Below are 22,786 nucleotides of genomic sequence, written 5' to 3'. Positions count from 1 at the left end.
TTGTAGGCTGATTTCTAACCTTCCTCATGATCAAGGATACCCCACGAGGTGAGATTTTGCGTGGAGCCCCAGATCTTTGTCGATTGACAGTCATTTTGTACTTCTTCCATTTTCTTACTATGGCACCAACAGTTGTCTCCTTCTCGCCCAGCGTCTTACTGATGGTTTTGTAGCCCATTCCAGCCTTGTGCAGGTGTATGATCTTGTCCCTGACATCCTTAGACAGCTCCTTGCTCTTGGCCATTTTGTAGAGGTTAGAGTCTGACTGATTCACTGAGTCTGTGGACAGGTGTCTTTCATACAGGTGACCATTGCCGACAGCTGTCTGTCATGCAGGTAACGAGTTGATTTGGAGCATCTACCTGGTCTGTAGGGGCCAGATCTCTTACTGGTTGGTGGGGGATCAAATACTTATTTCCCTCTGCAGAATGCAAATAAATTCATATACTTTCCACAATGTGATTTTCCGGATTTAATTTGTGATGTGCTATCTCTCACTGTTACCAATAACCTACCCTTCAATTATGGGCTGCTCATGTCTTTGTCAGTGGGCAAACTTACAAAATCAGCAAGGGATCAAATACTTATTTCCACCACTGTATGTACAGTTCACTGGTGGTGAAACTGTTTTGTAGGAAGGAACTGCCTTCCCTCATTGACTAGGTAACCTCAGCTCTTCATATTTCTATCACAGTGCAGTAGGGGCTGCAGGATGGGGTTGCAGATGGAGACCTATCTTGGAGGGCCTGAGAAGACCCTTGAAAGCTTTTCCATACAGCTGTCTCGCAGATGGTCTTGGCAGAGTAGGAGATTCCAAATGGTGTACCAAGCTCATGGGCAGACTTTGTCCTTGTTCTGTCTTTTGACAGCCTTGCCTAAGTTACAGTGGAACCCTGGAATGGTTTAATATTTGTTATTATTTCAATGCTAGGTCATATGAGCTAGGCATTGTGTGTAGTGTAGTTTACATTAATGCAACCTATCTTGCCACATCATTGACAGGCTCTGTTTCTATTGGTCTTTACCTTCTTCTTTGCCTCTGGGTTTGTGTGTGCCCTACTTTCTGGCCCTCTCTCTTTCCCTCTCTATGATTCTGGCTCCATTTTACTTCATCTCCTCTAATCTAGCGAACCTAGGATCAGTTATTTAATATATCTACAAACAGTACCTAGGTATTCATATATTATGTTCCTGTGTGTTCTTCTGCAGGAGGAAAAAGCCTCAACAGACTCCTGAAGCTTAGCTCTAAGGCTGTTTAATTCAAAGGAGTTCTATTTGTCATCACTGGCTTAAAAAACCTCCTTTCCTTTATTGTTTATATCAGTGTCAATCCGGAGTCACTTATATTTACTTACTCCTGGTTGCTCATTCTAACGCTCAGTCTTTTTTGCCACGGCCGACTCTGGTCCAGGTTTCGGAACTTTTCCACTTCCTGCTTCAGGGTCCGCGGTCCTGGCGTGCTGTAGCAACTATCTCATTCTCCGAGGACAAGCAGGCTGCTTGTTCTCACGACTGGGTTGACGTCCACGGCAGCCCCCACCAACCGGAACAACTTTGCGGGCGGTCCCGCATGCAGGGCACGCCCACCGCGTATGCGTGGCCGTCTTCCCACCCGTGCGCGACCGTTCCCGCTCAGTCTTTTCTTTTCCGCGCTGGAGAGAGCCGCGTTTGTCTCTCTCTCTGTCAGCCCCGGAAACCGGATCGCGCTTTCGCCGCGGTTTTTTCTCTTTCATTGTTCTCCGTTTTCTATTTTATTTTGTCTGAAAAAAAACAAAACGCTGAAGTTTGTTTTTCCCTCGTCTTTTAGCGGGGGCGTCTCGTTGCGGCCTTGTGGCTGCGCGGTCGATTTATTTTCGAGGTGTGATTTTTTACCGCCACCATCGACGACTTTGACTTTGCCAACGCGATTTTTCCGTCGATGTCCTCGAAGGTCCCGAGTGGATTTAAAAAGTGTGGTCGGTGCGGCCGGCATATCTCGCATACCGACACCCACGCTTGGTGCCTCCAGTGCCTCGGGCCGGAGCACGATACCAAGACGTGCACCTTGTGTCTCGGTCTCCGGAAACGGACACAGGTAGCGAGGCAAGTTCTTCGGGACCGTCTTTTTGGAACTTGAGCCGGCCCCTCGACTTCGACGGCATCGGTATCGACGGCCGGATCTTCGGTACCGGTATCGATGTCCACGAAATCGGCACCGACCCCAGGAGCACAGGTCCCGCCGGTCCTCCGGAGACGGCAGGGGTGAGAGGCCGCGTGGGCAATCGGCCCCGGTCACTCCCTCTACCCAGGCCCCTCGGGACCGAAACCTGTCGGACTCGAGGCCGAGGGGGATCTACTTCCTCCTCTTCTGTTCTACCGAGCGCCGATGACGGGCACCGTAAAAAGGCGAAGAAGCACCGTCATCGGTCGCCCACGGCGCATCCAGCTCCCGGCGCCAGGGATGAGTCGACGCTGAGGAAGCGGCAGCGCCGAGAAGAGAGGTCCCCCTCTGTAGTAGAGGTATCGTTACGTCAGGGTGCCAGCACTTCGGTGCAGTCTCCAGGACCCGAGCAGCTTCCGGCACCGACACCTCTACCGGCCCCCTCGCCTTTCCCGACAGCGGGCCTGGACGAGTGCCTCCGAGCCATCCTTCCGGGGATCTTGGAAGGGCTGATGCGCCAGACTGTGCCGGCGCAGGGGGTGCTTGCGCCCTCGGCGCCGTTGATGGAGGCGCCGCCGTGCTCTAGCCCGGTGCCGAGGCCTTCGACGCCGCTTGCGGCGCCGGTCTCGACCGCCACGCAGGTGGAGTCCCCGTCGACGTTGATGGAGGGAGCGTCATCCCCGCCGGCACGGGATTCCACCGCTCGACGACGCCACCGAGGCCTCGGTGCCTCGACGTCAAGCCGGGCCCGGTTGAGGACTGAGTTGCAGGAGCTCATGTCCGACACCGAGGAAGAGGCCTCGTGGGGGGAGGAGGAGGACCCCAGATATTTCTCCTCAGAGGAGTCTGTGGGCCTTCCCTCCGACCCCACTCCTTCACCAGAGAGAAAGCTCTCACCACCTGAGAGCCTCTCCTTTGCCTCCTTCGTCAGGGATATGTCTATTTGCATTCCCTTTCCCGTGGTCTCTGTGGATGAGCCGAGGGCTGAGATGCTCGAGGTCCTCGACTATCCATCACCACCTAGAGAATCCTCCACGGTGCCGTTGCACAATGTCCTCAAAGAGACACTGCTTCGGAACTGGTTGAGACCATTATCTAATCCCACCATCCCCAAGAAAGCAGAGTCCCAATACAGGATCCACTCGGACCCAGAGTTAATGCGGCCCCAATTGCCTCATGACAAGCCGGTCGTGGACTCTGCTCTCAAGAGGGCACGGAGTTCGAGGGATACCGCTTCGGCGCCCCCGGGGCGGGAGTCTCGCACGCTGGACTCGTTTGGGAGGAAGGCCTACCAATCTTCCATGCTCGTGACCCGCATCCAGACTTACCAGCTCTACACGAGCATACACATGCGGAATAATGTGAAGCAACTGGCGGACCTGGTCGACAAGCTCCCGCTGGAGCAGTCCAGGCCTTTTCAGGAGGTGGTCAGGCAGCTGAAGGCGTGCAGAAAGTTCCTGTCCAGGGATATATATGACACCTGTGACGTGGCATCTCGTGCTGCGGTCCAAGGTATAGTGATGCGCAGGCTCTCATGGCTGCGTGCCTCTGACCTGGACAACTGCACCCAGCAGAGACTGGCCGACGTCCCTTGCCGGGGGGATAATATTTTTGGTGAGAAGGTCGAGCAGTTGGTGGACCAACTGCATCAGCGGGAAACCGCTCTCGACAAACTCTCCCACCGGGCGCCTTCAGCATCCACCTCAGCAGGTGGACGTTTTTCCCGGGCCAGGCAGGCTGCGCCCTATGCCTATAACAAGCGTAGGTACACCCAGCCGGCCCGAAGGCCTCATCAGGCACAGGGACAGTCCCAGCGCGCTCATTCCCGTCAACAGCGTGCGCCTAAGCAGCCCCCTGCGCCTCCACAGCAAAAGCCGGGGACGGGCTTTTGACTGGATCCATGGGAACATAGCCGCCATCAAAGTGTCCGTACCAGACGATCTGCCAGTCGGGGGGAGGTTAAAATTTTTTCACCAAAGGTGGCCTCTTCTAATCTCCGACCAGTGGGTTCTCCAAATAGTGCGGTGCGGATACGCCCTGAATTTGGCCTCCCCTCCACCAAATTGTCCTCCGGGAGCTCAATCCTTCAGCTCCCATCACAAGCAGGTACTTGCAGAGGAACTCTCCGCCCTTCTCAGCGCCAATGCGGTCGAGCCCGTACCACCCGGGCAGGAAGGGCAGGGATTCTATTCCAGGTACTTCCTTGTGGAAAAGAAAACAGGGGGGATGCGCCCCATCCTAGACCTGAGAGGCCTGAACAAATACCTGGTCAAAGAGAAGTTCAGGATGCTTTCCTTGGGCACCCTTCTGCCAATGATTCAGAAAAACGATTGGCTATGTTCCCTGGATTTAAAGGACGCATACACTCACATCCCGATACTGCCAGCCCACAGACAGTATCTCAGATTCCGTCTGGGAACACGGCACTTTCAGTATTGTGTGCTGCCCTTTGGGCTCGCCTCTGCCCCACGGGTGTTCACGAAGTGCCTCGTGGTGGTCGTGGCGTATCTACGCAAGCTGGGAGTGCACGTGTTCCCATATCTCAACGATTGGCTGGTCAAGAACACCTCGGAGGCAGGAGCTCTCCGGTCCATGCAGTGCACTATTCACCTCCTGGAGCTGCTGGGGTTTGTGATAAATTACCCAAAGTCCCATCTCCAGCCAGCCAAGTCTCTGGAATTCATAGGAGCTCTGCTGAATACTCAGACGGCTCAGGCCTTCCTTCCCGAAGCAAGGGCCAACAACCTCCTGTTCCTGGCTTCCCAGACCAGAGCGTCTCAGCAGATCACAGCTCGGCAGATGTTGAGACTCCTAGGTCATATGGCCTCCAGAGTTCATGTGACTCCCATGGCTCGTCTTCACATGAGATCTGCTCAATGGACCCTAGCTTCCCAGTGGTGCCAAGCCACCGGGAATCTAGAAGATGTCATCCGCCTCTCCACCAGTTGCCGCACTTCACAGCACTGGTGGACCATTCGGACCAATTTGATCTTGGGACGCCCATTCCAAATTCCACAGCCCACGAAAGTGCTCACGACGGATGCGTCTCTCCTGGGGTGGGGAGCTCATGTCGATGGGCTTCACACCCAAGGACTGTGGTCCCTCCAGGAAAAGGATCTTCAGATCAACCTCCTGGAGCTCCGAGCGGTCTGGAACGCACTGAAGGCTTTCAGAGATTTGCTGTCCTGTCAAATTATCCAAATTCGGACAGACAAACAGGTTGCAATGTATTACATCAACAAGCAGGGGGGCACCGGATCTCGCCCCCTGTGTCAGGAAGCCGTTGGGATGTGGCGTTGGGCTTGCCAGTTCGGCATGCTTCTCCAAGCCACATACCTGGCAGGTGTAAACAACAGTCTGGCCGACAGACTGAGCAGAGTCATGCAACCGCACGAGTGGTCGCTCCATTCCAGAGTGGTACGCAAGATCTTCCGAGAGTGGGGCACCCCCTCGGTGGACCTTTTCGCCTCTCAGACCAACCACAAGCTGCCTCTGTTCTGTTCCAGACTACAGGCACACTAGCGTCGGATGCCTTTCTCCTCCATTGGGGGACCGTCTTCCTGTATGCTTATCCTCCCATACCTTTGGTGGGGAAGACCTTACTAAAGCTCAAGCAAGACCATGATTCTGATAGCGCCTTTTTGGCCCCGCCAGATCTGGTTCCCTCTTCTTCTGGAGTTGTCCTCCGAAGAACCGTGGAGATTGGAGTGTTTTCCGACTCTCATTTCGCAGAACGACAGAGCGCTTCTGCACCCCAACCTTCACTCTCTGGCTCTCATGGCCTGGATGTTGAGGGCGTAGACTTCGCTTCGTTGGGTCTGTCTGAGGGTGTCTCCCGTGTCTTGCTTGCCTCTAGGAAGGATTCCACTAAAAAGAGTTACTTTTTCAAGTGGAGGAGATTTGTCGTTTGGTGTGAGAGCAAGGCCCTAGAACCTCGTTCTTGTCCTGCACAGAACCTGCTTGAATACCTTCTGCACTTATCAGAGTCTGGCCTCAAGACCAACTCAGTAAGGAATCACCTTAGTGCGATTAGTGCTTACCATCTTCGTGTAGAGGGTAAAGCCATCTCTGGAGAGCCTTTAGTCGTTCGATTCATGAGAGGCTTGCTTTTGTCAAAGCCCCCTGTCAAGCCTCCTGCAGTGTCATGGGATCTCAACGTCGTCCTCACCCAGCTGATGAAGCCTCCTTTTGAGCCACTGAATTCATGCCATCTGAAGTACTTGACCTGGAAGGTCATTTTCTTGGTGGCAGTTACTTCAGCTCGTAGGGTCAGTGAGCTTCAAGCCCTGGTAGCTCATGCTCCATATACTAAATTTCATCATAACAGAGTAGTGCTCCGTACTCACCCTAAGTTCCTGCCAAAGGTGGTGTCGGAGTTCCATCTTAACCAGTCAATTGTCTTGCCAACATTCTTTCCCAGACCGCATACCCGCCCTGCTGAACGTCAGTTGCACACATTGGACTGCAAGCGAGCGTTGGCCTTCTATTTGGAGCGGACACAGCCCCACAGACAGTTCGCCCAATTGTTTGTTTCTTTCGACCCCAATAGGAAAGGGGTCGCTGTCGGGAAACGCACCATCTCCAATTGGCTAGCAGATTGCATTTCCTTCACTTACGCCCAGGCTGGGCTGACTCTTGAGGGTCATGTCACGGCTCATAGTGTCAGAGCCATGGCAGCGTCGGTGGCTCACTTGAAGTCAGCCACTATTGAAGAGATTTGCAAGGCTGCGACGTGGTCATCTGTCCACACATTCACATCACATTACTGCCTCCAGCAGGATACCCGACGCGACAGTCGGTTCGGGCAGTCGGTGCTGCAGAATCTGTTTGGGGTTTAAATCCAACTCCACCCTCCAGGACCCGAATTTATTCTGGTCAGGCTGCACCCTCAGTTAGTAGTTCTTCGTAGGTCAATTTCTGTTATACCCTCGCCGTTGCGAGGTTCCATTGACCTGAGTTCTTGTTTTGAGTGAGCCTGAGAGCTAGGGATACCCCAGTCGTGAGAACAAGCAGCCTGCTTGTCCTCGGAGAAAGCGAATGATACATACCTGTAGCAGGTGTTCTCCGAGGACAGCAGGCTGATTGTTCTCACCTACCCTCCCTCCTCCCCTTTGGAGTTGCGTTTGATCTTTTTTTGCTTGTCATTCAACTGAGCGGGAACGGTCGCGCATGGGCGGGAAGATGGCCGCGCATGCGCGGTGGTCGTGCCCTGTGTGCGGGACCACCCGCAAAGTTTGTTCCGGTTGGTGGGGGCTGCCGTGGACGTCAACCCAGTCGTGAGAACAATCAGCCTGCTGTCCTCGGAGGACACCTGCTACAGGTATGTATCATTTGCTTACTCTGTCCATTCTATCGGATAGAACGGACAGAGTATGAGATAGTTGCTACAGCACACCAGGACCGCGGACCCTGAAGCAGGAAGTGGAAAAGTTCCGAAACCTGGACCAGAGTCGGCCGTGGCAAAAAAGACTGAGCGTTAGAATGAGCAACCAGGAGTCTAAGTAAAGATAAGTGACTCCGGATTGACATTGATATCTACTATAATAAAACTCACCCTCAACGTTCTGAAGACAACGTTCTGAAGTCACTCAGTCACTCACTGAAGGGTTCATGGATTCATGGTGGTGAAGCCAGAACACTGACCATGTCTCTCTGCCCCGCCCTCGCATGACGTACCAATCAGAAAAAACACCCTCAACATTCTGAAACACAAAGGACCATCACAACACCGTTCCCAGGCAACACTAGGCAACGTAAGACGGACCAATCAGAGGAAACTACGTGACAATAAGGGAGGAGCATTCCCCAGCAGAATTGCTCATTATCTGTGCAGCACGGAGAGCACAGAACCACCGCTGGAACAAGAGAAGAATATTCCTGCTGTGGGTATGTGCAAAAATAGACCAGGGGAGAGGGAAATTTTTAAATGCCTAATGCCAGTACTGAAGAGTGCCAGAGGGCCTATAGCACAGACTGTATTTGGGATCGCTTGACATGGAGTCAGAGGAGCCGGAAAACAACGTGCCCATCACCATCTGGGACGTGGGCGAACAGGACAAGCTGCGGCCCAGCTGGAAGGATTACCCGCGACCCAGCCAGCAGCAAACAGCGACCAAGGAAGGGGGAGGAGTACCGCGTGTTTCCCTACTCCTTCCCTGCCTAGGAATCGCTGGAGACTGGCTGCCAAACTAACGAAACAACCGCACACCGACGCACCACCTCCATCATTCGAAAGGCATCCACTCTTTCTTCAACAGAAATGCAAACTAATAATACAAAACAAACAAAGAATACATGGTTTCTCAGGCGGCTGCAGGTAACTCCCCACCCCCTTCCTCTTCCCCTTTTGCCGAAGCGGCCAAGGACGTGCCCAACCATCCCCTGCCTCAGGCAAGCTGTCTCCCACCTCGGGGATTCCCCGAGCACCCGGAAAAAGACGGCGCTGATTCCTGCAGCGCATAAATGTTCTAGCATTCCCCTGCAGCCGGCCTAAAATGGACCAAACATACCGGATCACCCCCCGACGGCCCGAGACCGTGCTCTTCTCCCTTCCGCCAACTTAAAACAACCATCCCTGTCCTCAAGCAAGCCGTCACCCACCTCCAGGATGGCCAGAACCCCAGCCCAATGGAAAAAGATGGCGCTGCTTCCAACAGCACATTTCTCTTCCAGCATTCCCCTTCAGCAGCCCTGAAACGGCCAAACGATACCGACAGACAAAGAACGTGCTCCTCAACCTTCCGCCCATCTAAAACAACACTCTGCCTCAGCACAACACAAAAAAAAAAACATGGAAAAAAAAACAACATTCAACAAAGGCTGACCCCCCCCTACAACCACATTTACATTTCACCAACAGAAAGACCCCCCTCCACAAACCTCCTTGACAGACAAAACCACACACACACAATACAACAGAAACACACCCTCAAAGCCACACACCAATCCAACCCACTTTGCCAGCACAGCACAGCACATCCCCAACCCCCAAGCAAAAAACAAAACAAAAAAAAGACACACATCAACAACCTGCACACACACCACACACTCACACACACAAAATAACTCTGTGACACATACACACACACACAAAAAAAACCACATGCTAGCGCCCGTTTCATTGGTTTCGGAAACGGGCCTTTTTTACTAGTAAACAATAAAGGAAAGGAGGTATTTTAAGCCAGTGATGACAAATAGAACTCCATTTTACTTCAGTCAGCTCATGTCCTGTTAAACGCTCTGAAGAGAACTTGGTTTTTTACCTTGGACATATCTTTATGTTAAGATATAACATTTCCAGCGGACCAGCTCAGAACCTCTCCTGTAAACCCAGCTGTGTTTTTTTCACCTGTTCAGCAAAGCTGGGTTTCTCAGATTTCTGTCTCCATCCACTGAAGCAGCTGTCAGAATCACGAAGTCTCTGTGCCCTGGGGCAGCACTTTTGAACTACCGACTGTGAGTACTTTGTTGTGTTATTCAATAAAGAAAATATCAGAAAAGAAAGAGATTTCAGGTGTGCTGGTATGTCAAGGTTAACTGCAAGATACTGAGACTTTCAGGTAACAGGTATTAGGAGACTTGTACAGTCCTGTTTGTGGAGATTTGGACGTTACTTCAGCTACCTTTCTCGTTGATTTTCTGTGACAAAGAGGGTTATAATCCCAATAAGGGGGTTCGGCCTGGAAGGATGCATATAGTAGGAAAGTGGAATTGCTCTTCAAGCAAGTGTTCATTTTGTCAATGCTTGGGAGGAAGCTACAGTCTGTGGTGGGATACATAGGGAGAGCCATTTTGCACTGGGCACAGTAATTGCCTGCTTTGCTGGAAGTAGCTCACTTGGAGTTGGGGGCAGCCTTCCTGGCTGATATACTCTGTGATCCTGTACACATCTGTTCAGTCAGTGGCCTACATGTGACTAGCTTCAGCAATGGTTTGAAACGTGGCCTTCAAGTCTCATTTGATCAAGTACTCTTCTATGGCTGGCTGTTATTTGGGAACAGTCTGGAAAAGCTGGCAAAGATTCTTGGGACGACAAGGCCATAGTGGGTCCTGGAAGATAATGTGAGGACAGCCAGACAAAGCTCAGGTTTCACATCTCAGTCCAAGGATTGGAGCCATGCAGCTAAGGGGTCCCAGGTAATGGGCCCTCATTACCACCAGTTGGTGGGCCTTCAAGGTAGTTCAGCAGGGTTATGCCCAGGAATTTGCACAACCCATTTCAGAATCGTTTATGGTATCCCCCTGCAGCTCCTCACTCAGGCTGTAGAGACCACATTACAGTTTTTGCTCCAGCTAGGAGCAGTGGAATCCACACCTATGTGGGAGCAAGGAAATAGCTGCTATTCCATACATTTTGTGGTTTCCAAGAAAGGGGACATGAAGTAAAGTAGGGACCTTAGTACTACTGCTACTACTACTACTAATTTCTGTAATGCTATTAGACGTTTGCAGTGCTGTACACGTTATATGCAGTCACTTTCTCTGTTCCTAGTGGGCTCACAGTTTCGACGTGGTGCCACTGGATGATATCACCCACTTGTGTGCCTGATCAGTCCTGCTAGCTAAGGAGGAGCAGAGGAGTGGCCTAGTGGTTAGGGTGGTGGACTTTGGTCCTGGGGAACTGAGGAACTGAGTTCGATTCCCGGCACAGGCAGCTCCTTGTGACTCTGGTCTAGTCACTTAACCCTCCATTGCCCACCGCATAGAGCCTGCCATGAGTGGGAAAGCGCGGGGTACAAATGTAAAAAAAAAAATCATATGTTACAGGTAGGTAAATGCTTTTTCTACAAGGGTGTATATGCACTCTTAACTGGGAGGAACCCACTTGTGTTGCTTATTCATTCTGCTTGTCAACAGAGAAAGCAAAGTAACTTATCTGTAACAGGAGTTCTCTGTAAACAGAAAAATAAATCAGCTCCACATCCCTTACAGAAAGTTGGGGCATGCTGCGTGAGAAGGTGTGCAAGCGCTCAAAGTTTTTCTAATCTGTTCTTTCTCAGCATCATGAGGTATCACCTATGTGTGTTTCTGATTTTATCCTGCTGTCTATGGAGAACACCTACTAGAAATAAGCAACTTTGCATTTTTACACAAAGCCCAGACGTGTATTTAAAGTCTGAACTGTTAATGACCAGGTATGGGTCCCTGGGGTCTATTGAGACATGATGGAAGTGGCTAACTTTTAAAGAGCTTTCAATTTTTATTTCTCTTCAGAAATGAAATATAAATTTTAAAACTGCAGATGAAGTGTATGAAATACTTTATTTGACATTGTTGCAATAGAAATAATATAAAAATTCTGATCTCACTATTTCAGCTAGCCTATTGTGTTGTACAGTTTTTGGAGAAAGATACAACATTAACAGAACCAGTAAGTAAATTTATTTTGCAGATTTTCTGAGCATGAAATCAATTAAGCTGAACTCTCAATAATAATTTTGTATAGAAGCTACATGAAAAATATATAGATAGTGTTCTTTTCCTTCTTGTCAAACATTTGCCTGTTTTCAGCAAAAGGCTTGAGAGTTTAGTCATGTTGACTGACATTAGTGTTGAGTTAAAGCTGCTGAGACTAATGAAATTTGGACTGTTTCCCCATCACTTCACAATATATTATAAAAGCTATTGAATCCTTGAACAATTCCAGTAGTCCTCTCAATTCTTCATCTACTTCAGTTTTGCCTTCAATTGTGATGATTATTAATAGATCTTTTGAGGAAGCCTATTTACCAGCCTTATTAAAGAGAGCAGCTGTTAGGACATTATTAAAAAAAAAATTCTAGTAAAGTGGAAAGCTTTCATCCTATTTCAAATTTAATGTTTTTTACGAAAGTGATGACGAAAATTGCCCTCTCCCAATTGTCAGATTTTGTGGAGCCGAGCAATCTATTTGATAATGATCCAGTTGGTCTTTATATCCAAACATTACACTGAAACATTGTATCTATGCTTAATGAGATCTGTTTAGGGCGGTTTTATTTTTGTTTTTTTTTAAGTTTCATTAGATATAGCTGCTGCTTTTGATACTGTGAATCATGCTATATTAATCTCTTAAATTTGTTTGGTATTTCTGACAAGGTGTTATCTTGGTTTAAATCTTTTCTAGATGAGTGTCAATTTCAAATTGTTTTAGAAAAAATTCTAAATCAGATTGGATGGCTTTGGGATCAGGGGTGACACAAGGGTCATCCCTATCTGCTTCTTTGTTCAACTTTTTGTTTCCAGTATGCATACTTTTATCGTACCTTGGTATTAACTACCGCATCTATGCAGATGACTTGCAATTTTTTTTCAGTATTTGATGGGATTGAGGAAAGTTTCATTTGATGAAACTTTATATAACATACAGTTCAAGCCTAGATGACTGCTAATAATAGTTTATCCCTGAATGTGGCAAAAACTCAAATTCTCTGGCTGTCTTGCTTTGATTAGACAAACCCACCTTCCAGTTTTTGTTTTGAAGATACCCTTCTTACTTTAAACTCAGTTAAGAATTTAGATTCGTCTTTGTCATTTAAGCCACAAATCTCTGCTGTCATTAAAACTGTTTTTTTTTTTTTTTTGCAATATATTTTATTGAGTTTTTGGAAAAACACAACAGAATAATAACACAAATATGCAATACAAAAGGAGAAAAAAAGAAAAAGAATATTGTTAGTATGCAATATAATGTCATTCAATCATTCAATGGGAATAGAGTATTTTCCCAATATTTGGTGGACTACAACATGGCTTAGAGAGATTGTAAATACTAATGTTCCAGGGCCCCCAAATTTTCTTTTTGGAGAGTATTGTATGCTGCTTCTCTACTATAGAAAATTCCAACTTTTGATACTACAAAACTGAGTTCCACCAGAAGTGAAGATTAAGCAGATGAGCAGATTTCCAATTGAGTAAAATGTGCTTTTGAGCTACAGTAAGTAAAATATCCGATAACTTTGCTTGCGAAGTTGAGAGGTTTAGTTGCTGTGAGCATGATTTGAAAATTACTATTGAAGATGATAAAGCACAATCCAATGACAAGATCTTTTGTATAATAGACCATATTGTTTGCCAGAGCTTGAACACGTGTTCACATTCATATAGCATGTGAAGTAGAGTGCCTGTTTTTTGAGAACAATGCCAACATTTGTCTGAAGGGCGAAGACTAGCTCTTGCTAATTTACGAGGTGTCCAATTGACTCTGTGGTACAAAAAGTACATAGATTGAAGAATTGATGCAGAGGACAATGGTTTCAACATCTTCGACCAAAAATAAAACCACTGCTCTTCAACGAGAACTTGTCCTGTATCTGTTTGCCAATTATTTTGAAGCCCCACATTAAAATTATATGTTGATTTCGTTAACATTTTATATATCTTTGATGCAGTGTGGCCTTCTATAAGTAAAGATTGTGCAGTACTATAGAGAGAAGGCTGCTGAGATGACAATTGGGAAAAAACAGGAGAGGCAGCTATACAATGAGTTAACTGTAGGCATTTGAAATAAGCAGAAGATGGTAAGGAGAATTTTTCTGCTAATTCTGAGAAATTCTGTTTTAAGATCAGATTGGTGTTTGAGGCTCAAAAATTGCTATCAGACAATATTCATAAGTTATGCAGAGAATTGTTCTGCCACATTTGGATTACAGCTTGGAGAAGAGACGGCTGAGGGGAGATATGATAGAGGTCTGTAAAATAATGAGTGGAGTAGAATGGGTAGACATGGGTAGACAAAACTCAAGAAAAGGAACACGAGGAGGAATACTGGATGAAACTGAAAGAAGCCAAGAGAGAGATACGTCTGGCGAAAGCGCAAGTGGAAGAACAAATGGCTAGAAATGTAAGAAGGGGTGGCAAAAATTTCTTCAGGTATATTAATGAAAGGAGAATGACTAAAAAGGGAATTGTGAGACTAAAAGATACTGCGAACCGCTATGTGGATAATGATGAAGAAAAAGCAAATTTGCTAAATAGATAACTTCTGTTTTCACAGAAGAAAATCCTGGAGAAGGACTGCAATGGACTGGAAAAAGTACAAATGAGATTGAAGTGGATAGAGCACTGTTCACAGAAGAGAGTGTGTATGAACAACTTGAAAAGCTAAAGGTGGACAAAGGCGTGGGACCAGATGGGATCCACTCCAGGATATTGAGGGAGCTCAGAGAGGTTCTGGCGGGTCCTCTTAAAGATTTGTTTAATATATCCTTGCAGACAGGAGAGGTTCCAAGGGATTGGAGAACGGCGGATGTGGTCCCTCTTCACAAAAGTGGTGATAGGGAAGAAGCTGGAAACTTCAGGCCGGTAAGCAAAGAAAAGATACGAGGATGGTATGGGATTTGCGTTCCAAGACGTATGAAGAGAGGCTTGCTGACCTGAACATGTACACCCTGGAGGAAAGGAGGAACAGGGGTGATATGATACAGACGTTCAAATATTTGAAAGGTATTAATCCGCAAACGAATCTTTTCCGGAGATGGGAAGGCGGTAGAACGAGAGGACATAAAATGAGATTGAAGGGGGGCAGACTCAGGAAAGATGTCAGGAAGTATTTTTTCACAGAGAGGGTGGTGGACGTTTGGAATGCCCTCCCGCGGGAGGTGGTGGAGATGAAAACGGTAACAGAGTTCAAACATGCGTGGGATATGCATAAAGGAATCCTGTGCAGACAGAATGGATCCTCAGAAGCTTAGCTGAAATTGGGTGGCAGAGCAGGTGGGGGGAAGAGGGGTTGGTGGTTGGGAGGCTAGGATAGGGGAGGGCAGACTTATACGGTCTGTACCAGAGCCGGTGATGGGAGGCGGGACTGGTGGTTGGGAGGCGGGAAATACTGCTGGGCCGACTTATATGGTCTGTGCCCTGAAAAGGACAGGTACAAATTCAAGGTAAGGTATACACATATGAGTTTGTCTTGGGCAGACTAGATGGACCGTGCAGGTCTTCTTCTGCCGTCATCTACTATGTTACTATGTTACTTCGGTTGTTGGAAAAGTAATGGAAGCGATGCTGAAGGAAAGGATAGTGAATTTCCTGGAAGCCAATAAGTTGCAAGATCCGAGACAACATGGTTTTACCAAAGGGAAATCGTGCCAAACGAATCTCATTGAATTCTTTGGGTGACAGGAGAATTGAATCAGGGACGAGCTATGGACGTAGTCTACTTAGATTTCAGCAAAGCTTTTGACACGGTTCCCCACAGGAGGCTCTTAAATAAACTGGATGAGCTGAAGATAGGACCCGAAGTGGTGAACTGGATTAGGAACTGGTTGACGGACAGATGCCAGAGGGTGGTGGTGAATGGAATTCACTCGGAGGAGGGAAAGGTGAGTAGTGGAGTGCCTCAAGGATCGGTGCTGGGGCCGATTCTGTTCAATATATTCGTGAGTGACATTGCCGAAGAGTTAGAAGGTAAAGTTTGCCTGTTTGCAGATGATACTAAGATCTGTAATAGAGTGGACACCCTGGAGGGAGTGGAAAACATGAAAAAGGACCTACGGAAGCTAGAAGAATGGTCTAAGGTTTGGCAATTAAAATTCAATGCGAAGAAATGCAAAATGATGCACTTAGGGAATAGAAATCCATGGGAGACATATGTGTTAGCGGGGAGAGTCTGATAAGTACGGACGGGGAGAGGGATCTTGGGGTGATAGTATCTGAGGATTTGAAGGCGACGAAACAGTGTGACAAGGCGGTGGCCGTAGCTAGAAGGTTGTTAGGCTGTATAGAGAGAGGTGTGACCAGCAGAAGAAAGGGGGTGTTGATGCCCCTCTATAAATTGGTGATGAGGCCCCACCTAGAGTATTGTGTTCAGTTTTGGAGGCCGCATCTTGCTAAGAATGTAAAAAGAATTGAAGCGGTGCAAAGAAAAGCTACGAGAATGGTATGGGATTTGCGTTACAAGACGTATGAGGAGAGCCTTGCTGACCTGAACATGTATACTGTGGAGGAAAGGAGAAACAGGGGTGATATGATACAGACGTTCATATATTTGAAAGGTATTAATATGCAAACAAACCTTTTCTGGAGATGCGAAGGCGGTAGAACAAGAGGACATAAAATGAGATTGAAGGGGGGCAGACTCAAGAAAAATGTCAGGAAGTATTTTTTCACATAGAGAGTAGTGGATGCTTGGAATGCCCTCCCGCGGGAGATGGTGGAAATGAAAACGAATTAAAACATGCCTGGGATAAACATAAAGGAATCCTGTTCAGAAGGAATGGATCCTAACGAGCTTAGCTGAGATTGGGTGGCAGAGCCGGTGGTGGGAGGCGGGACTGGTGGTTGGGAGGTGGGGATGGTGGTGGGCAGACTTATACGGTCTGTGCCAGAGCTGGTGGTGAGAAGTGGGACTGGTGGTTGGGAGGCGGGGATAGTGCTGGGCAGACCTATACGGTCTGTGCCAGAACCGGTGGTGGGAGGCGGGGCTTGTGGTTGGGAGGCAGGGATAGTGCTGGGCAGACTTATACGGTCTGTGCCCTGAAAAGGACATAGTAACATAGTAGATGACAGCAGAAAAAGACCTGCACGGTCCATCCAGTCTGCCCAAAAAGATAACTCATATGCTTTTTGTGTATACCCTATTTTGATTTGTACCTGTGCTTTTCAGGGCACATGTACATATCAAGGTAAGGTATACACAAAAAGTAGCACATATGAGTTTATCTTGTTGGGCAGACTGGATGGACCGTACAGGTCTTTTTCTGCTGTCATCTACTATGTTACTATGTTTGTTTACTCTTTCCAAAAATACTAGAACTAGGAGCATGCGATAAAGCTACAAAGTAGTAAATTTTAATACGAATCGGAGAAAATGTTTCTTCACTCAACTTGTAATTAAACTCTGGAATTCGTTGCCAGTGAATGTGGTAAAGGCAGTTAGCTTAGCGGGATTTAAAAAGGGTCTTAATGGCTTTCTAAAGGAAAAGTCCATAGACCATTATTAATTGACTTGGGGAAAATCCACTGCTTATTTCTGGGATAAGCATCATATGTATTGAGCTTTTCTGGGATCTTGCCAGGTATTTGTGACATGGATTGGCCACTGTTGGAAACAGGATACTGGGTTTAATGGACCTTCGGTTTGTCCCAGTGTTGCAGTACTTATGTACTTATTCTACTTATGTAGAAATTTTATAAAGGTAATAGTCTAAAAGAAATAAATAAATAAAACCTCCAAAACTAAGCGACAACCAATTATAAAATTACGATGTATTTTTGTTTGTATGTGTGTGTGTGTGTGTGGGTATATATATACAGTGGGGGAAATAAGTATTTGATCCCTTGCTGATTTTGTAAGTTTGCCCACTGACAAAGACATGAGCAGCCCATAATTGAAGGGTAGGTTATTGGTAACAGTGAGAGATAGCACATCACAAATTAAATCTGGAAAATCACATTGTGGAAAGTATATGAATTTATTTGCATTCTGCAGAGGGAAATAAGTATTTGATCCCTCTGGCAAACAAGACCTAATACTTGGTGGCAAAACCCTTGTTGGCAAGCACAGCGGTCAGACGTCTTCTGTAGTTGATGATGAGGTTTGCACACGTCAGGAGGAATTTTGGTCCACTCCTCTTTGCAGATCATCTCTAAATCATTAAGAGTTCTGGGCTGTCGCTTGGCAACTCGCAGCTTCAGCTCCCTCCATAAGTTTTCAATGGGATTAAGGTCTGGTGACTGGCTAGGCCACTCCATGACCCTAATGTGCTTCTTCCTGAGCCACTCCTTTGTTGCCTTGGCTGTATGTTTTGGGTCATTGTCGTGCTGGAAGACCCAGCCACGACCCATTTTTAAGGCCCTGGCGGAGGGAAGGAGGTTGTCACTCAGAATTGTACGGTACATGGCCCCATCCATTCTCCCATTGATGCGGTGAAGTAGTCCTGTGCCCTTAGCAGAGAAACACCCCCAAAACATAACATTTCCACCTCCATGCTTGACAGTGGGGACGGTGTTCTTTGGGTCATAGGCAGCATTTCTCTTCCTCCAAACACGGCGAGTTGAGTTCATGCCAAAGAGCTCAATTTTTGTCTCATCTGACCACAGCACCTTCTCCCAATCACTCTCGGCATCATCCAGGTGTTCACTGGCAAACTTCAGACGGGCCGTCACATGTGCCTTCCGGAGCAGGGGGACCTTGCGGGCACTGCAGGATTGCAATCCGTTATGTCGTAATGTGTTACCAATGGTTTTCGTGGTGACAGTGGTCCCAGCTGCCTTGAGATCATTGACAAGTTCCCCCCTTGTAGTTGTAGGCTGATTTCTAACCTTCCTCATGATCAAGGATACCCCACGAGGTGAGATTTTGCGTGGAGCCCCAGATCTTTGTCGATTGACAGTCATTTTGTACTCCTTCCATTTTCTTACTATGGCACCAACAGTTGTCTCCTTCTCGCCCAGCGTCTTACTGATGGTTTTGTAGCCCATTCCAGCCTTGTGCAGGTGTATGATCTTGTCCCTGACATCCTTAGACAGCTCCTTGCTCTTGGCCATTTTGTAGAGGTTAGAGTCTGACTGATTCACTGAGTCTGTGAACAGGTGTCTTTCATACAGGTGACCATTGCCGACAGCTGTCTGTCATGCAGGTAACGAGTTGATTTGGAGCATCTACCTGGTCTGTAGGGGCCAGCTCTCTTACTGGTTGGTGGGGGATCAAATACTTATTTCCCTCTGCAGAATGCAAATAAATTCATATACTTTCCACAATGTGATTTTCCGGATTTAATTTGTGATGTGCTATCTCTCACTGTTACCAATAACCTACCCTTCAATTATGGGCTGCTCATGTCTTTGTCAGTGGGCAAACTTACAAAATCAGCAAGGGATCAAATACTTATTTCCCCCACTGTATATATATATATATAACAACCAATTATAAAATTACGATGTATTTTTGTTTGTATGTGTGTGTGTGTGTGTGGGTATATATATATATATATATATAACAACCAATTATAAAATTACAATGTATTTTTGTATGTGTGTGTATGTATACATATATATCATATAGGGAGAGAGAGACACCTATATCTTTATGTATGTATATATATCTAGGCACACACAAAGTATAAACAGTATAGTTAGAAGGAAGTACTAACTTATGTATTTGATCTTCCTGAAAATAAATTTGATTTGTGAAAATACTTTACTATTTTGCATTGTTTTTTTATGATCTAGGTTATGAGAGGATTGCTTAAATTTTGGCCTAAAACATGCAGTCAGAAAGAGGTAAGTCTTTTAATAATTTATAATAATTTTAATAATTTATAGCCCTCAACATTAGACATGTCTAAAGATTTAATAAATCCTCTAACAGTCAAGAGTCTCTTATCATATTTGTATGTATTACTCTTGCGTGTCTTATTGTTACCAAATTTATGAGGAGAATTAGTCATGTAGATGGTAAGTATGCTAAAATAAGCACTAAGACTAACAGGTAAAGCCAAATAATTCTTGGAGACCAGAAAGTCACCAAAATAAGCAAATGTTTTATTATGATCAGGGGCGTAGCTACAGGTGGGCCTGGGTGGGTCCAGGCCCACCCAATGTCAGCTCAGGCCCGCCCAGGCAGCCAGCAGCTGTCCGGTCCTCCTCCTTCCTGCTTACTTTTTTTTTTAAGTGTGGGCTGGGTCCTGAAGCTGAAGTTGGTAGGCTATTGCAGCGCTGCACGCCAGCGCCGCTACTCCATCACTCATTCCCCATTCAGATTTGCTCTGCTGCTGTGCCTTGCTTGCTCCCCTACCCCACCCAGTGTGCACAACGGTGCTGCAATGCCGCATGGGAAAATCTGCCATGCTGGCTGCCGTTAATGTTGTGAACTCGCAGTTCACTCTGTGCCCTGCTGAATCAAAATTAGCCCCCCCCCCCCCCCCCCCCCCCCCCCCAGGCCTCAGAACTCCTCTGCGGGCCCACAACAGCTGAGCACACATGGGAGCACAGTGAGTGCTCTGAGTCTGCACAACCTGCCACCACCGAAGCCCAGGTAAAATAAATATATTTTTTATTTTTACGTGTAAAGTGACTAATTAGTGTAATGCTTGGCTGGTGGTGGGCTGTTCACTGCCTAGGACCAAAAGAGGTATATTTATTCATTAAATATACTTTGTTTCCCCTAGGCAGTGAAGAGCCCACCCAGACCCACCATCAGTAAATTTTAATAGTACCCAGGTTAAAACTTTAAAAAGGTTGTATATTATTTGTCATTGTGCCTTCGTAGGTTTTTGAGTGGGGATGGTGTCTGCAGTGCCTGGGTGAAAAATTAAAAAAAAAGAAGTTTTAAATCTAATGTAGTCAGGTTTCTGGGTGGAGGCGGGCTCTGCCAAGTGCTCAGTACATTAAAAAAAAAAAAAAACCTTATATATAATGCTGGTGCCCTTCAGGGTGGGGGGAAGAAGATGCCAGAACATGTGGGATGGGTAGGGGGGGAAGGGAGAGCCTATTTCTATCTGATGGGCTTCACCTTAACCAGGGTGGGACCAGGCTGCTGGCGTCAACTTTTAAAAAGGAAATAGAGCAGCTTTTAAACTAGAAACGGGGGGAAAGCCGACAGTCGCTCAAAAGTGCATGCTTCAGGATAAGGTATCTTTTGAGGATATCACCCGCATTTTTTTGCGTTGGACTTTAGTGTACCTCCACCCTTTTGGTGGTTTTTTCCTCTCGAGGATATCACCCAGACAGGGAAGAAAAGGTTACTTGTAAGTAAGGATGTCAAAGAAATCGTAGTAGATCAGATGGCCTTAAATAAAATTAATAATTACCAGACAGAAGATAACATATTAATAATGCCATGTATTAAACAAGCATGCATTGAAATGTCTATACGCAAATGCCAGGAGCCTGAGACATAAGATGGGAGAGCTGGAGTGCATTGCACACAATGAAAAATTGGATATTATTGGCATCTCTGAGACCTGGTGGAAGGAAGATAACCAATGGGACACAGTCATACCGGGCTACAAATTATATCGTAGCGATAGGGTGGATAGGATAGGAGGAGGAGTAGCACTGTATGTAAATGAGAACCTTGACTCAGGCTGCAAATATTGCAGGAGACAAAACCCCTATTGGAATCTTTGTGGATTGAAATTCCACGTGAAAATGGGAAAAGGAGTGTACTACCGTCCGCCTGGCCAGGACGAGCGGACGGACGCATTAATGTCAAAGGATATTAGGGAAGCAAATAAATTGGGCATTGTAATATTAATGGGTGATTTCAGTTATCCACATATAGACTGGGTTAATGTAACATCGGTACACGCTAGGGAGGTGAAATTTTTTGATAAAATCAAGGACAGCTTCATGGAACAGCTGGTTCAGGAGCCCACAAGAGAAGGAAAAATACTAGACTTAGTCATTACTGGAGCTCATGATCTGATGCAGGGGGTAATGGTGCGAGGGCCGCTTGATAACAGTGATCATAATATGATCAGTTTTGATATTGGCATTGAAGTAAGTGAACTTAGGAAATCAAGTACAGTAGCGTTTAACTTTAGAAAAGGTGATTATGACAAAATGAGAAAAACGGTAAAAAAAAGACTGAAAGGTGCAGCTCGCAGGGTAAAAATTTGCATCAGGCGTGGATGCTGTTTAAAAACACCATCCTGGAGGTATAGGACAAATATATTCCGCGTATTAGAAAAAGGGGAATAAAGACCAAACATCAGCCGGCATCGCTAAACAGTAAGGTAAAGGAAGTCATTAGAACTAAAAAAACAATCATTCAGAAAGTGGAGAAGAGAGAACCGACTGAAAGTAACAAGATAAAACATAAGGAATGCCAAGCCAAATGCAAAGCGGAGATAAGGAGGGCAAAAAAGGACTTTGAAAAAAAGTTAGCGTTAGAAGCGAAAATACGTAGTAAAAATTTTTTTTAGATACATTAAAAGCAGGAAGCCGGCTAAGGGTAGTAAATCACCAGGACCTGATGGTATTCATCCCAGAGTATTAATAGAACTGAAAAATGAACTTGTAGAGTTACTGTTAGTAATATGCAATATATCCCTAAAATCAAGTGTGGTACCGGAAGACTGGAGGGTAGCCAGTGTTACGCCGATTTTTTAAAAAGGTTCCAGAGGAGATCCAGGAAATTACAGACCGGTGAGTCTGACGTCGGTACCGGGCAAAATGGTAGAGGCTATCAAACATATAAATGACAAGTGACGTGATGACATCAGAGGGCGGAACAGAGAGGGAAACGGACGCTGCCGCTGGAGCCTGGAGACGAAGCAACATCGCCGGCGCAACAGCCTTCATCCCCCCCATCCCCTACGTCGCCGCCGCCACTCACGCCCCCCTCCATATCGGGCCCACTGCACTGACATGACAGCGCCTCTCACCTTTGTGTGGAAGCGCTGCAGGCAGCAGCAGAGCGATCTGCTGCTGCCTGCAGCGCTTTCACACAGAGGTGAGAGGCGCTCTCATGTCAGTGCAGGGGGCCTGGCACAGAGGGGGGAGGGAGCGGCGGCGAGGAGGGTAGCTGGACATGGGGGGAGGGCAGGGGGGGAGAGAGGAGGGTTGCTGGACATGGGGAGAGAGCAGGGCAGAGAGGAGGGTTGCTGGATATGGGGGGAGGGCAGAGCGATTTACTGCTGCCTGCAGCGTTTTCACACAGAGGTGAGAGGCGCTCTCATGTCAGTGCAGAGGGCCTGGCACAGAGGGGGGAGGGAGCGGCGG

The 22,786-nt window shown here is 47.0% G+C and overlaps 1 protein-coding gene across 1 annotated transcript in view; it reads left to right on the top strand.

Moving 5' to 3' along the window:
- Window positions 1-22,786, top strand: part of PPP2R5A (protein phosphatase 2 regulatory subunit B'alpha) — a 346,604-nt gene that overhangs the window by 190,911 nt on the left and 132,907 nt on the right. Inside the window, exons 8-9 of the mRNA XM_030196067.1 lie at window positions 11,457-11,510; window positions 19,292-19,342. Of these exons, the coding sequence (XP_030051927.1) occupies window positions 11,457-11,510; window positions 19,292-19,342 (105 nt within the window). The remainder of the gene's footprint in view (window positions 1-11,456; window positions 11,511-19,291; window positions 19,343-22,786) is intronic.

This window comes from Microcaecilia unicolor, chromosome 3, assembly GCF_901765095.1.
Source record: "Microcaecilia unicolor chromosome 3, aMicUni1.1, whole genome shotgun sequence".
In the NCBI taxonomy this organism is placed as follows: domain Eukaryota; kingdom Metazoa; phylum Chordata; class Amphibia; order Gymnophiona; family Siphonopidae; genus Microcaecilia; species Microcaecilia unicolor.
This window is presented reverse-complemented; position numbering and strand designations above follow the sequence as displayed.